This window comes from Corapipo altera, unplaced genomic scaffold (genome assembly GCF_003945725.1).
Source record: "Corapipo altera isolate COAL_440 unplaced genomic scaffold, ASM394572v1 22, whole genome shotgun sequence".
NCBI lineage: Eukaryota > Metazoa > Chordata > Aves > Passeriformes > Pipridae > Corapipo > Corapipo altera.
In genome coordinates this window covers 2,091,122-2,105,595 of record NW_020884886.1, presented here as the reverse complement: position 1 = coordinate 2,105,595, position 14,474 = coordinate 2,091,122, and the positions used below count along the sequence as shown (strand labels likewise).

Below are 14,474 nucleotides of genomic sequence, written 5' to 3'. Positions count from 1 at the left end.
TTATGTTGCTCAGGCTTTTGTGACTTTAACTTTGAAAATCTCCAAAGACTGCAATTCCACAGTCTTTGCCAGTGACCTATTCCCAGCCTTATTTCACCACAGGGAATTTTTTGCCTTCTCTTCTGCAAGTTGAACCGAATTCCCTCAACCAAAGCAGAGGTGAGAGGAATAATCATTTCCCTGGACTTGCAGGCTCCTTCCCCTTGCAACCATTTCTGTTACTGCTTACCACAAATACATTCTCTCTTGTATATATTTATATAATTAAATATAATACTCACCAGCCACTGCTGAGGTATTTCTGGCAGAGGCATTTGAGGAGGCGCTGGCAAACTGTTGGTAACTTCTTGTTTCTGTACATGTTCTTTTATTTCTAAACCTGCGGAAGAGCAACAAACATCACTTAACACCTTGGTAGATGCATATGGGATATCTTTTCCACATGTGGATCCCATGTCTGACTGTCACACACTGAAATCTGGCACATAGTGCTGATCATAGCCTACCTCCCAAGCATGGTTACTGAGGCAGGACTGAAAGAATGCTGGGAATTCAGGAATTTAATCAAGCAGAACAAACACATACTTACTCTATATGATAATGACATATATGCTGTTTGGATCAACAAATGCCAGACACAGAATAAAATTACAGGAAATCATTCTGAACTGCACATCCATCTCAAAGACTTGAACAAGATTCAAACGCGTTGCCAGGCACATACGATACAGATAAAACCACTTATTGGGGGAAGATACCACACTCAAAAACATTGCAGTGGCACCATAGAGTGAATAAACACAGTCAGCCTGTGGGCAGTACGTGACTGGCTGCCTTTCATCAACAGAGACGGACAACAGTTGTTCCCACGGTACATTTTGGATGGGCAAAGTCCTCACAAAGAAATGAGCCCTGAACTATCTTACATACCAAAAGAGTGGGGAAGAGGGTAGAAGAACAGACCCTGCCTGCCTGCCTGCCTGCCTTCCTGGAAGCAATGGTGACAGCTATTTGGCCAAGCCTACAGTGCCCATGTCCTCTGGGCTCCCTGCTGCCACCACCACCTCTGATCATGGGGCTGTGGCGACAGTCTGCCCAACTCCTAAGAGATGCAGGATGCTGTGACACCCCAACCTGGAGCATTGCTGGGGGAACATTGCCCTAACCAACTCACTAGTAACAGAACTCACACCGAGCATGTTTTCTCACCATTTTCTTCTTATTTTTTTTTATAACCTCATCGTTTCCCAGACGAATTTGAAAAGGTAAAAGGAGCTGAATGTAAAAGCTGCTTTGAGGATCCTTTGTATCACTCACTGTTCCATCTCCTTCACAGGGGAAAAAAGGAGTGACCTGCTTGTTCTGGGTTTTGGCGCAATAATCTAAATCGTAGTTGAATTCACTTCATAGGAATATGTTATTGTTTACTTTTCTAAATATCAGAAGGACATTAGGGAGCATCTCCTCAATGTTCTGGCAAAAATTCAGTCCATCGATTGTACTCTCCTTAAACCTAGACTGAATTTAGTTCCTAGTGTTTAGTTGCATTTTTAAAGTATATATTTATATAAGTCAAATGAACGTCTTTCAGTCAAGATCATATAATTCTCAAAAATTCAGTGATGAAATGTTTCCTGTTATAATACCCCAGTCCCACTGGCTGTGAAGTCATGGATTGAAAAACAACACTAATAAGTTAAACTTGCTTTAAAGACTAAAAATTCTTTTTTTCCTACAAATCAAGACAGGGATTAGTCTTGAGAAACATTCCTTTTTTTTTTCCAGTATACCTTTCACTTGTTCCTCTTTATGTAGGATGAATCTATATTACAGCTGCCATCCATATCCAAGTCTCCCGTGTTTTTCCTAACAACCAGAAGTCACACATGAAGGGTTTTTTACAAAAAAAGCCCCAAACTATTCCAAGTGAATACTATTGACTCTGTAAAACAATTTCCCCCCAGTTTTAATCTATGTCTGTTTAATCAAAAAAACGGTCTAACATTTAATTTCTTCTACCAACTTACACAGCAAAGGGAGCACTACAGGTTTAGGGCATCAAGACCCTTTAAGGAAAACAGGCAGTGTTGGCAGTCATATTAAATGACTAAATCCAGCAACAGTTCTTACTCCAAAATAAACTCTTTGTCTCTTTGTTTTTTAAAAGAAAGTCTGAGTTTTAGAAGGAAATGCCAAGTGTTTTCTTCAGACCTACAATCCATTGGGTATGCCAAGGTTCAGAAAGAAAAATGAAGTTTATAGTTTTGCCAGCTATTCAGAGTAACCACTGGTTTGGACACAGGGCAAGTTGAGGCCAGGCAGCTACAACCTGAAGAACACATCTGCCTGGCCCAGTTCTCTCTGCTTGACAGATATTAAATGAAGAAAATAGTGTGCATTTGGGGGAGATGGGACAAAACAAGGCAAAAGATTTCTACAGAATTTCCTAAGTAAGAACTTAGGTTGAAGTGTTTTACTAAAACCCAAGCAGCTCATTACAATAATTTCCACACCTTTACAAAGAAAAACATAATTGTTCATTTCCAGATGTTCTAAAGAAGCCAGTCACTTCTCAGTTCACCAGATCCTTCATTACCATTCCCTATTGATCTTACATGGTTTTCCACAGCAATCGAAAAATCCTATTGGATTCACCCAGTTGAATTTTGCAAATGCAACTGAAGGGTCTGATCTCAGCACAGTCTTCAGGCCTCTTAAACTGTGCCAGCAACCCAAGAGCTCTCATGGAGCTGTGTGGGTGGAGTAAAACAATATTTTGAAAAATAGACTCCAAATGATAGTTCATCTTAGTTACAGTGTACTGCGGGTTTATGCATCCTTTATTGCTTTTAATTTTAATGAAGAGATGAATAGTTTCAAAGGGATGGGAGTACTGAATGTTATAACTGATAAAAAAAGCAGCAGGGTCGGCTCCAGTAAAGTACATGACTCCCTGGGTAGTTTCACACACACTTGAAGCCAGGATGTGATGGCAGAGCTCCCAAGGAGGCAGTTCCTCTCCTTCCCTGCCTTGTTCCTGTCCCTGCACCAACCTCTCCTTTGAGCCAGCATAAGCATGTGTGTGGCCTTAGGTTGAACCAGACCAGAGAAGTGACACTGGTTAGGACTAAAGCATTAAAAAAAAAAGAGAAGGAAATAATGCTTGTGCTAGCAGAAAGTTAGCACAGAAAGGAAGAAGCAATACAAGAGTAGCCTGGGGAGAGAAACGAGATGTTTTTTTAGAGGACATCCTGACTTAAATTCTATTTAAACTGCGATTCCATAAACTAGAGTTTATAGACATATAAAGCATAGTCCTATGATCTCTTGCTCAACTGAACTATGGGATTTCCTTAATTCTAGTTTGAACTAGAGCATATCTTTCAGAAAAATATTCCATCTTGATAAGATGCCAGCAATGGTATGCAGAACTTGCTAAGTTCTTCCATTAGTTCATAGCTTCAATGCTCAAAACATGTGCTTTACTTCCACTTTGAAAGAAACATTCAGCCATTGCACTTACTGTTGTGTAAGTCTAAAAATTTATTCTCAAGTCATTCCTTTTCTACATAAAGATTGATTATGACACCTCATTTTGGATAATTTGAAGGCATATTTCTGGATCCTTTTACAACTTTTACAACTTTGCTTTGAAATGTCTAAATTTTATCTCCTTGAATGTAGGCACTAGAAGTGCGTAAAATGTTCCAACAGCAACTGCACTGAGCAAAGCCCTACCACTAAATACATGGATCTCGTATGGATCCTGCTAACAGATGGATCCTGTAATTGGATGTAATGGATCTTGTTAAAGATCCTGAAATAGGCTTTAAAATATAAATGGTAGGTGCTGAATAGTGGAAAGCTATCGTCCTGGGGTCTTTTTATCTGTTACCACATCTAGAGATGTAACCTGAACACACCTAGGGAGGTGCCCTGGTACAGAGAAATTGATATTCATACAGTTAAAACTGTACTGTCTATACGGAGCAGATCTTTGCCTGATCTGACTCCCACATCATGCCTAGGAACTGATGCAGGAGACAAGTCAGGTCAGGCCAAACCCATGCTAAAGATCACTCCATAATTTAACAGCATAAATAATTGCATTGTAAGAGTCTGGAAACATACCCAGCACTGTGAGGTGTAGGGTTTTTTTGGCCTGGAACACCATACACAATCCCAAAATAAAAATGATACAGCAACCCTTCCCTGTGTTTTCAAAGTTGGCAGCAGAATGTTGTCTGACTTCCTGAAAATGTAAATGTTTTTCTTAATAAATCTAGTTGAAAAGATTGCAAGAATAACATGCAGTGTCAGATCAGCATTGTTGAGGTTATTTTTGAACTCCAGTAAAATACAGCTGTTTCTAAACATATCAAATTGCAGGTTCTCACCTACAGATTTTGGTCTTTAGGAGTTTGATGTATTTTGGTCAGCTTTTGGTGCATGAAGGCTCCTTCCACAATATAAAAAATTGGTATTCAACTCCTTCTCTCAGTAGTAAAGTAAAAATAGTAACGGGTCTTTAAGAATGTCAAAACAGAAAGGAGGACAATAACTACTTTCAAGTTGATCTCCTTTGACTTGAATCCCGTGGCAAAAATTATTTCTTTACTGAAAGGGAGAAACACTGCATCAAATAAACCATATTTTTCTAGCATCAGAGAAAAAACAAATCATGAGAAATACAGCTGCTCACAATGTTGCTTTTCTGCAACAAACTCTGGTATTTTTCAAAAAATCTAAACTGAGGGTTTACACCGACAGTAATTCTGTCAAATCTAGCAGAGACAGAGGTCTTACAGCCCTGATGTCACTTCATACAGAAAGGTGGTGTAAAAAATATAAGAGTACTGTTAGAAAAAACAGTGAGGAATGTTCTTCATACAAGCTCTGTGGAAAGGTTCCTATACACAGTGAACACTTATAGTGCACTCAGTTCCATAATCTTGATAAAGACAAAAGCGATTGTGCAATCAAAATGGTTTTAGATAGGAAGAAAAGGAGAAAGTGAGTCTAATTGCAAAATGCAAATCAAACATGCTGACAGCCATTTCCTTTCTCTGGCTTGGCACTCCTGTATCAGCCATGCACCCAACTCCACCTCAGTATCAAGCCTTTTTGATGGATTTGGGTCATTTGACACAGATGAAAAGGTGCTGTGGCCAGCACTCCCTGACGCAGTATAATTTTTTCATCAAAACTCACAAATAGCATTACTGCCACAAACAAAAGGAAGTAACCGCTCTACCAGCAGAACCAAAAACATTCTATCTAGGATGTAATTTTGTAGCTGGATTCACCCATGTGCACTCAAGATACTTCTAGTGTGCCTTTTGCTATATTTCACTGCTGAACACAAAGGAAAACATTCAGGAAAGTTACACTTTGGCTTCACCCTGTCTTTCTGTCTTGCTTCAATTTAGGGTTTGTCTTTAGCTCTTAAAAGTTATTTCACTGAGCACAGACTCACTCTGTGCATTCTGCAAGCGAGAAAACACACCCCAGCACTGACCTTTTGATGACTGTATCCTCAGGAGAATGTTAGTTATTACTGCCTTCTTCTCCCTGACAGTGGAAGTTAGATATTCATGGTCCAGAAGTTCAAGAAACAGGCGCAGCTCAACTATTAACTCTTCCATGGCTGAAAGACAAAAAAAACCCCACCAGAATTACTTTTTCTAAAAAGTCCCTTTAGAAGAAAGATAAGAGTTAATTCTTATTTATGCCCATTCATAGTTATTTTCTAGCATTTCTTAAAAATGTACGGTTCTCCCTGCTGGAAACAGACTTTAACATTATTAAGCATCAGTAGAACCAACAGAATAGTGCATTAGTGAGCACTACTGGCATTTACAGTGGTTATCTCAAAACTGACAGACGTATCTTTTCAGCCACCACATGGTGAAGCCAGCACTAGACAGGAGCAGGAATGGTGGCTATTGGCTTTACTATCAGTGCCACTCTGGTTCCTCTCCCATCAACAAACTGCAAAATTTCTAACTGCAGAACAAATATAAGGTTTGGTAAAGCTTCTAGACACCACTGATATTTTCATGAATCTTTTTCTTTCTCTTATTTATTCCGTTTGCTGTGGTAAAAAAGAGCAGGTATTCATTTTTTTACAATGATTTTTCTTTTTTATAATCTCCAAAGACAAGCTCCCAACCTGTCACATATTTTCTTATCACTCCTCACATTCCCAGTGATGCACTTCCTATTTCATCCTATTTCTATTATTTCAGATATCAAGGCTTTCCAATTGGCTCTAGGAAAAATGACATTCCCTCTTTCTATTCCCAATGCTTCTTTATTTTTTATCAATGAACTTTATAAGTACATTTCTACTTTTTTCCTTTCAAATTATCCCCATAGTTCTAATATCCCACTGTCCTAGTAACTGCAGTAGCTCAGACTATACATACGAACACCTTTGTTACAGCCTAATCATATGATATCTCTTTAGCAGGTTTATGAGAAACCCATGGTATTGAAGAACATTTTCATGCTTTTGTTCTCTCATAATTCTGAGATTCTTTGGTCCCTTCCCTTAAGTGAATGTGCTATTTATATTTTTTGTTTCATCCTGATAGAATAGTTCACATTTCCATACTTTCTGTATTCCATGACATCATCCTCATTAAAAGATGAGGAGAAACATCTATTTCATTTCAGGATCACACCTACAATTAATCTCAGTTCTACCCTCATTCCAAAATGCCTCCACTCAAATTCTTCTCTACTTAATCACATTTGTTTTTGTAGTTTTTTCAAGGCTTAACAGGGCAACTGCTACTAAGTCTGTTCAGACCTCTAAAAGGTACATTCCTTGCTGCTACTCCTAAAACCTTTCTGAAACAGTTGTTTACCCAAGTGAACCTGGAATCCTTTTTTTCCATTTCTGAGAATGTGTCTGGATGTTTAAAGAACCCTTGTTCAAGATGCATTTGCTTTATCCTACACTTGACAACAGTATAGTATAGGAAAGCCTGCAGATTGAAGCTGCAGCTACACTCCTGCAAGGGGCTGTTGGCCTGTTCTTGTCTCCAAAGAATACAGATTTTTCCATGTATTTGCAGACTGTACCCCACGTACGCTCTGGCTGCTCTGGCAAACCCAACACACCTCTAGCAGGTACAGAAGACGTGCCAGTCACCAATACCAGAGCATGAGAACATCTTAACAAAGAAATCTCTGAAGAAGTAGACCTGGGCAAATATTGTCACAGAATCAATTAGGTTGTAAAAGACCCTCAAGATCGAGTCCAACCATTAACCCAGCACTGTCAAGTCCACCACTAAACCATGTCCCTAAGCACCACATCCATGTTTTTTCACAGGGACAGTGACCCTACCATGATCCTGGGCAGCTGTTCCAATGCTTGACCACCCTTTCAGGGAAGATTTTTTTTCCTAATATCCAATCTAAACCTCCCCTGGCTTAACTTGAGGTCATTGCCTCTTGTCCTGTCGCTTGTTACTTGGGGGAAAAGACTGACACCCACCTTGCTATACAACTCCTTTCAGGCAGTTGTAGACAGAGATAAGGTCCACCCTGAGTATTTTTTTCTCCAGGCTAAACAATCCCAGCTTACTTCAATACTCCTCATAAGACTTGTGCTTCAGACCCTTCATCCTTAATTTTCTCAAAGACACCATTAATTTTCACACGTAATTTCATCCTGCCCAAGTTTTTCTTCATGATTATGTTCTTTGACTCAACTGAGTAGCACTGCCATTATATAAGCTGTCCACATTTTCAAGAAATATATTTCTCAAAGATTTTCAGAATATATAGGCAGAAAGAGGGTATTCAAGATGTCAGAAAAACTGTCTCCATCACTCCCCGATGTAGCTCATGAAAAACATCCCATGGCTATAGGTAATTTTTTTTGCCATTACAGTTGTAGTTGTCTAAACTGTCTTGAAATCTGTCAGAAATCCAAAGTATTTCACGACAACCCTATTACTTACAGAGTTGTTTGCATTATGGAACAACAACATATATACCTACAGTATACAGTTTTCTGAAGCACAGAGATAAAGGTTCAGATTTGTGAAGTGGTAAGCGATCACAAGACTCAAGGAGAAATAAAGCAAGAGACTAAATAATCAGCTCTTACTTTTTTTCTAAATTATACAGTTTAAAAATAAGATGTATATTCCATTATATGTACAGTTGTCTCTTGCTTTTAAGTATGTTTTGAATATAAGATGCATTAATACTGTTGTTATAACTTCATTTTAATTATGGAATATATGAATATTTTAATAGTTATATATGTGTTATAATATATGCCTTTCAAAAGCTATCATTACCATACAATCTAGGCAGTCATTGTGAAACTTAATCAGTACACAGTAAAAGAAATGTATATTTTCCAAGCAGTTCTACAGCCATATAAATTACTGTCAGTAACTGCATATATTACTGCACTAAAATTTCTTTGCAATGCCATGTTTTCTGGTTTCTTTAAGGCAAGGGACTGTAAATAGGTTTAAAGAGAGCTATCCCTTGTTCTCATCACCAAAGAATACCCTGTGCCACAGTCACCTCGCTTCTTTGCTGAGAATCTTCACTTCTGGAAAGGGGAAAAAGGATGAAAGCATCAGATCCCATTTACATTCAAAGTGTGCACAACTGTGTTCAGTTATTAAAAATTATCAGATCCTTGTTCTCAGGAGCTTATAATCTAACATAAACAGATGGATTGCAAAATGAGAAATGAAAACAGCGCAAGAGGGAGTTACGAGGCAAGGAGATAGGGAAGCAAGAGGAGAGGAGATAGGAAACCGCTGCTGGAGAGGCTCCTGGGAGCTGGCATCAACCCATATCTCTCCTGAGGCCTTGTACCATAAACATGTGGTCTTCCTCTGTGTCTCTGGAGGAAATCTGCATTGCAGTCCCTGGTGACCCCTGCCCATTGACCTACAATAACCAAGCCACTGAAGGTACTGGAAGCAATTCAACTGCTCCAGCAGAGGATTTTTAAAAAAAGCTTTGGTTAGGACCAGTAAGAGGATGGTAAGATGAACCTGGTACCAGTGAGACAATCCTAAAAAAGTCTCAAAATCACTGCCTTAGCAACACATTCGCCATAACTGCATGTAACGCTTGGCCTGGTGTCCAGCACTGCGGTTCAAATGTCCAGCAGTGCATCATGCAGGAATGCAGAGCCTGAAAAGACTCACTTTTCCTGCCTTTGTAAGCTCACAGGTATATGACACTGACTTCAAGCAAGCAGTCATAAATGCTAATGATACAATTTTAGCATGACAACAGAATACAATTGTTAGCAGCTGTTGAACACAACATTGCTTCTCTTTACATTTCTAGCAGGATCAAATTGGGGGTTTATTTTCTTTTGTGGGACTTAATAGTATCATAAATATCAAAGTGTGAAGGAAGGAAATTCTGAATTTCACTTTATATATGCAATGATATCAAACATCCAAAAAGAAATGGGAAACTGTTCCTACCAAGAAACCCTGTACACATATCTTAAAAGCATACTTTTCTCCTTTAGTACTTTTGCTGCTTAAGCAAAGAGCAGAAATACTGCCATGGAGTGCATTTACATTATTGAAATCAAGAAAAACTGAATAATTTTTTTTCCCCAGATGGTAAAAAATAAACTTGTATATTCTCATAAAAAAACAAATTTTGCCTGTTGTCAATCCTTGGCTGATTTTCTGAATTAAAGAATCTTCTTCTATCCTTCCTAGAAATGTAATGATGTGTTCACAAAATAGTAATGGAACTGAATAACAGAAAATCTACATAATACATATTTTCAGTAAGCAATCACTGCTTCTTAAATGGAGACTCCAAAGGAGCGGGTGATGCAAGTCCCAAAGAAAAACATACTCTTCCAGTGAGAGATTACCCTTGGAAATCTGACATCACCACAAAATAGGAATAATAATCAAAAGAAGGCTCTCAAAAAGGAGCCAATTTATTTGACAGTTTTGGCTGTATTTTCATTGCCAAAGGAATTACTTGTAAGTGGCAGGTGGTGAAAGGCAGGGTGGAGCCCAGGGATGGTAATCACAACAGTAAGCAGATTTTAGCTTGACTGAGGAGCAAAATCGCATTCCATATTAAATGATGAGAAGTCCATTCTGTGCTCAATAGGAATTATAGGCCTCTAATGGGCTGCAGCAATTGCCATGCACAAATAAAAAAACAATGATACATCCAGAAGGATTTCCAAGACCGGCTCTCAAGAGTTTTAAAGTTTTTCAAATGGCAGCACATAAAAACTATATATACAAGCCAGCAACAGAATACACCAAGGTAAAAATAATCAGAGGAAGGCAATTACATCACACTGTAGACTTTGTTCCAAACCAGAACTAAAACCAACTGGGACTGAAAAAGCATGATGATGCAATTATTCCAAATCTATGTTTATGGATACTGGCCTATAAGCATTTTTAAAAGAATATAAAGTTTTCACTCCCAGTTGATTAGAAAAAAAATCATAGGAGCAGTCAAGGCTGCTTAAACCAGAAGAAAAGAAAAGGATGAGCTCATTAGAAAAATGGTCAGATTGTTTTTTGGTCACTCACAGCAATTAAAGCGTTTGTTAACCCTGCCATAGCACAAATGACCTGAAAGTGTCTTCCAGTTGACTAATTTACACTGATGAACTTTTAAAGAAAGAGAAATGGGAACCCAGGAAGCGTGACAGGAAGAGCATGTTTATTAATTATTGTATTGTCTATACAATACAAACCCCACACAAAGTAAATGCACTTCTACGCTTGCATGTTTATTATAAATGCAGGTATGAAAATGTTAGTATACAAATCTATCATAAAAATACAAATTAAAATTGAGCTTCAATTTTTTAGAAGATCCTATTGATCAGTTCCTTGAATACTGCTGAATCAAATTTCTCTGTAAGTTTTCTCTGTTTAGTTTGACATTTACAGATGTTGTAGTCCAGAACATACCATGTCAATGAGATCCACTACAAGAAATCATCTAATCTGACTTTCTATACAATACAGGCCAGAGACTTTTACCTCTGTTTGTGGAGAGATGTGTATTTACCTAAAATACATCTTCCAGGAAAGCCAAAAAATTATGTCAGCATTTTGAGCCAAAGTTTCATGGGAAGATCCCATTTAACTTCCTGAAACAAATTTGACTGGATTTATGGATAATATTGATGCCAATCTTCAACCAATATATAAAAACTTCTTGAAACATCAAGACTCTCCCAACCTTCCAAAAAAAACCTCATTGGTATTTGGGTACACAAGCAACAATATAGAAACCAGGCATATGATCTTGTTTTAAATAAAAAACTGAATGTGAACTGCATGTTTATACCCATTTCTATTGAAATAGTGTCACCATCCTTAGTTTTGGATGTTGTAATTTGAATACTTTACTCAAAAGCTCATAACAGACTACTGCTGGGGAAACACAATCACTTCAAGTCACTTCCACTCAATCCGATAATGCAGTTACAAATGTCCTGTATCCAGTAATTAATGAAAGAGTTCCTTTCATGGCTACTTTATCATTATCCATGAAAAGAATTTCACACAGAAATGCACAAAATCTGGAAGGAGACAGTGATAACATATTTAGCACTGGGAAAAATTTTTACTTTTTCTCAATATGCTACGAGAAACTAGTTGACATATCTGAAAACTGCATTGAAATCCTATCCCCCAAGAAATGAAAAAGCATGCTGCTTGAGGAACACCCAGTGAGGAGACAAGACTTCTCACTTGGAGAGTTTTCTCTTGGTTGCACTCGTCCTTCTTTGCTGCCCTGATAATCATAGTGTACAAGGTGTGTTGAATTCTACCTGATAAGTATGCTAAATCCTGCTTCAGAAAGTAAAGATGATCATCTTGGGGGTAGATGGCACTAGAGGAAAGAATGGTAGTATATTAAAAGGGGTGAACCCTAAATAGTAGATAAAGCCCTGAAGAGGAAGAACTAGTATGAAGCAAGGACAACAGATACAAGGATTGCCATTAGAGTGTTTTAACATAAAAATAATTAAACCTCTCTAAAACCTGGCAACAATCATCTTTTGTTTAAGATTTGGAGCTCCCCAGCCTGTCACAAACTCTCTTTCCAGACAGCTTGGGGCAAGGGAGGCAAAACAGATCTACTAAAAACTCCTTCTGCCTCATGCATATTTATAATCAACCTCAATGAGTATCAAGGGATCACTTCGGCCCCAATCCGCATGTATTCCTCTTTTTCCTTCTTCCCTCTGCTTCAGTTTTCAAGGACTTGGCTTTTACAAAACCAGCTTTCCAAAAAAGCTATCAGAGCTCCAAATGCTGCTGTTGCAATATTTGGGTGATAAAACAAGAGGTGGGAAAGCATTAAGGAATGTTTGGACAAGAAAGGAGCTGCCAAAAATCCTACTGGATCAGCTACATCCATGCAATGAGTGACAGCAATGCAGTAGTGTAATCCATTAGCATAAGGTAGATGGATAAAGTGTTTATTTTTTAAAGTCCAGACTAATGTTTAAGCAATGCCACAGACTTTGGAGAGGAATGTCTGCTTTTAAGCAAGTTCACAGACTCAGAGAAAAAAAAAGAACAAAAAAATAAAGCAAAGAAAGAAGGAAAAAAATGAAAAAAAGTAGAAATAGAAAAGAGAAAAAGAAAAGAAGATACAAAAGAAGAACGAAGAAAAAAATTAGTGTTACAGGCATGTATTTTTATTCAAGTACTAAATATCTACCTTGAACTCATAATATGTTAGCCAAAAAAAAAGAAAAAAATGCTGTAACTAACTACAGAACCTTACAGTGGACTTTTATAAAGTTGCTGAAGGTTTTATCTGAAAGTATACTTTCCACATAAGATTTCTTTTGTTCGCAAAATAAATATAACATACCTTGTAAAGCAAGTGAACATGGATTTCACTCTCACTGCGTGCCCAGCACGCTGGGTAAGTCTCGCCCTCCTGCCTCTGTGCTCACTGTGGGTAGTCAGGTTGAGTTTTCATTTTAGACTCCCATTACCCTACTACAGGAGAAAATTGGAAATTTCTTGCATTTAACTATCTCCAAATGAATCAGCTGACATCATCCCATCAGGACAAGACATTCCAGGTCTTGCCTGCTGGCTCCTGCACTAGTTCACCTCCTCCATTCCCCCAAACCACAAAAGATAAGCAGCCACTACAGAATTAATAAATGGGCTCTGATTCCACAGAAGAAAAGTAGTTCCCACATGATGCAAGAAGAAGACAGAAAATCTGTGGTAGGAGGTGAAAGTCTGTGCCTGTCTCCAAATCCCAAGGGAAAATGGGGCTCCGTTAAGGCTGAGACACAAAAGCAGGTAACCTGTGGCAGTAAAAAGAAAGCAAAGGGCTGCAGTGCACCTTTGAGTTCTTCACTTAGGTCCTCAGCTGAACATGGATCCCTTTTTGGATAGGATTTCTTTCAAAGTTATGAATAATTACATATCCAGAAGAAATGTGAGACAGTAAATTAAGGAAGTTAATGGAATGCAGAAACAGAATAGCAAAACAATGACAAAAAATTACAAATATGGCAATGGTAGGAACTTCATATTATAATTTGGTATTTTTGTATTTAGCAATACAATTCTGTTATACATGTAAAATACCAAACTTAAAAACTGTTCAAGAAGTCCTGAGTCTGGTCATGTCAGTCATATGAACAGTACAATTGAAGAATAGTTTGCACGTTGTGAATCTGGAGCTCCAGGTTTCCAGTGTGCAGCTAATTTAAAGTCAGAAATGAGATAATACTGCATTTTATAAGAATAGATTCAAAAGTCCTTGCATTTGTATATGAAGATGGAAAAAAATAAAATTCTTTTGTATCCTACCACATGTTCTTATACTACAGTTCTCATTGCTGGGTCCATTATGCAAGAAGCAACTTCTACCATGCACTGATAAGTGTTTCATGCTTCTCCCAAGAAGAGAAACATATTCTGCTTTTTCTGTCAGATTTCTGAAAATTTCTTTAAATAGATGCAACAAATGGACACAGGTTCATGTTCAGAAAATAAAACCAAAGGAATATACTTTACACTGATAGATAGTAGAACAGTGAGACCTGAAATCTTTCTTTATGTGGAAAATACATCATTCTCCAACTTACACAGGGTCCCAAGAAACTTCTGTCTCCTTTACTGTCACCCCTTATTCTTGTTTTGTAAGAAGTACAGTGTAGGTAACAGAAAAAATATTAGAGTTTAAGTCAGTTTTGAAACTCAAACTCCACAGGTGAAAAAACCATTATTATAAAAATGGAAATCTTATTTTAGGGACGAAAGGGAAAAGAGGTTGCAAATGTATGGGGCCTTACTGTCCTGCAGTAAGCATCTTTTCTGGTCCCTCCCTCATAATCACCGGTCTAAACCAGCTTTTCACAGTCCAAAAAGGAACAATGTCTTAGACAAGTTGTCCTGGGACATTCAAGGTTTTATGGACAACTGAAAATCAACATG

The 14,474-nt window shown here is 38.0% G+C and overlaps 1 protein-coding gene across 5 annotated transcripts in view; it reads right to left on the bottom strand.

The window, feature by feature from the left end:
* Positions 1–14,474, bottom strand: part of AFAP1 (actin filament associated protein 1) — a 111,240-nt gene that overhangs the window by 60,283 nt on the left and 36,483 nt on the right. For 3 of the 5 annotated variants that reach the window (XM_027642918.1, XM_027642921.1, XM_027642919.1), the window contains exons 2-3: positions 5,519–5,647; positions 282–379 (exon numbers count right to left, since the gene is read on the bottom strand). In XM_027642918.1, the coding sequence (XP_027498719.1) occupies positions 282–379; positions 5,519–5,645 (225 nt within the window). In that variant the 5' untranslated portion in view covers positions 5,646–5,647. Of the gene's footprint in view, positions 1–281; positions 380–5,518; positions 5,651–14,474 lie in introns of those variants that run through there. The other 2 variants (XM_027642920.1, XM_027642922.1) reach the window with 1 other exon arrangement.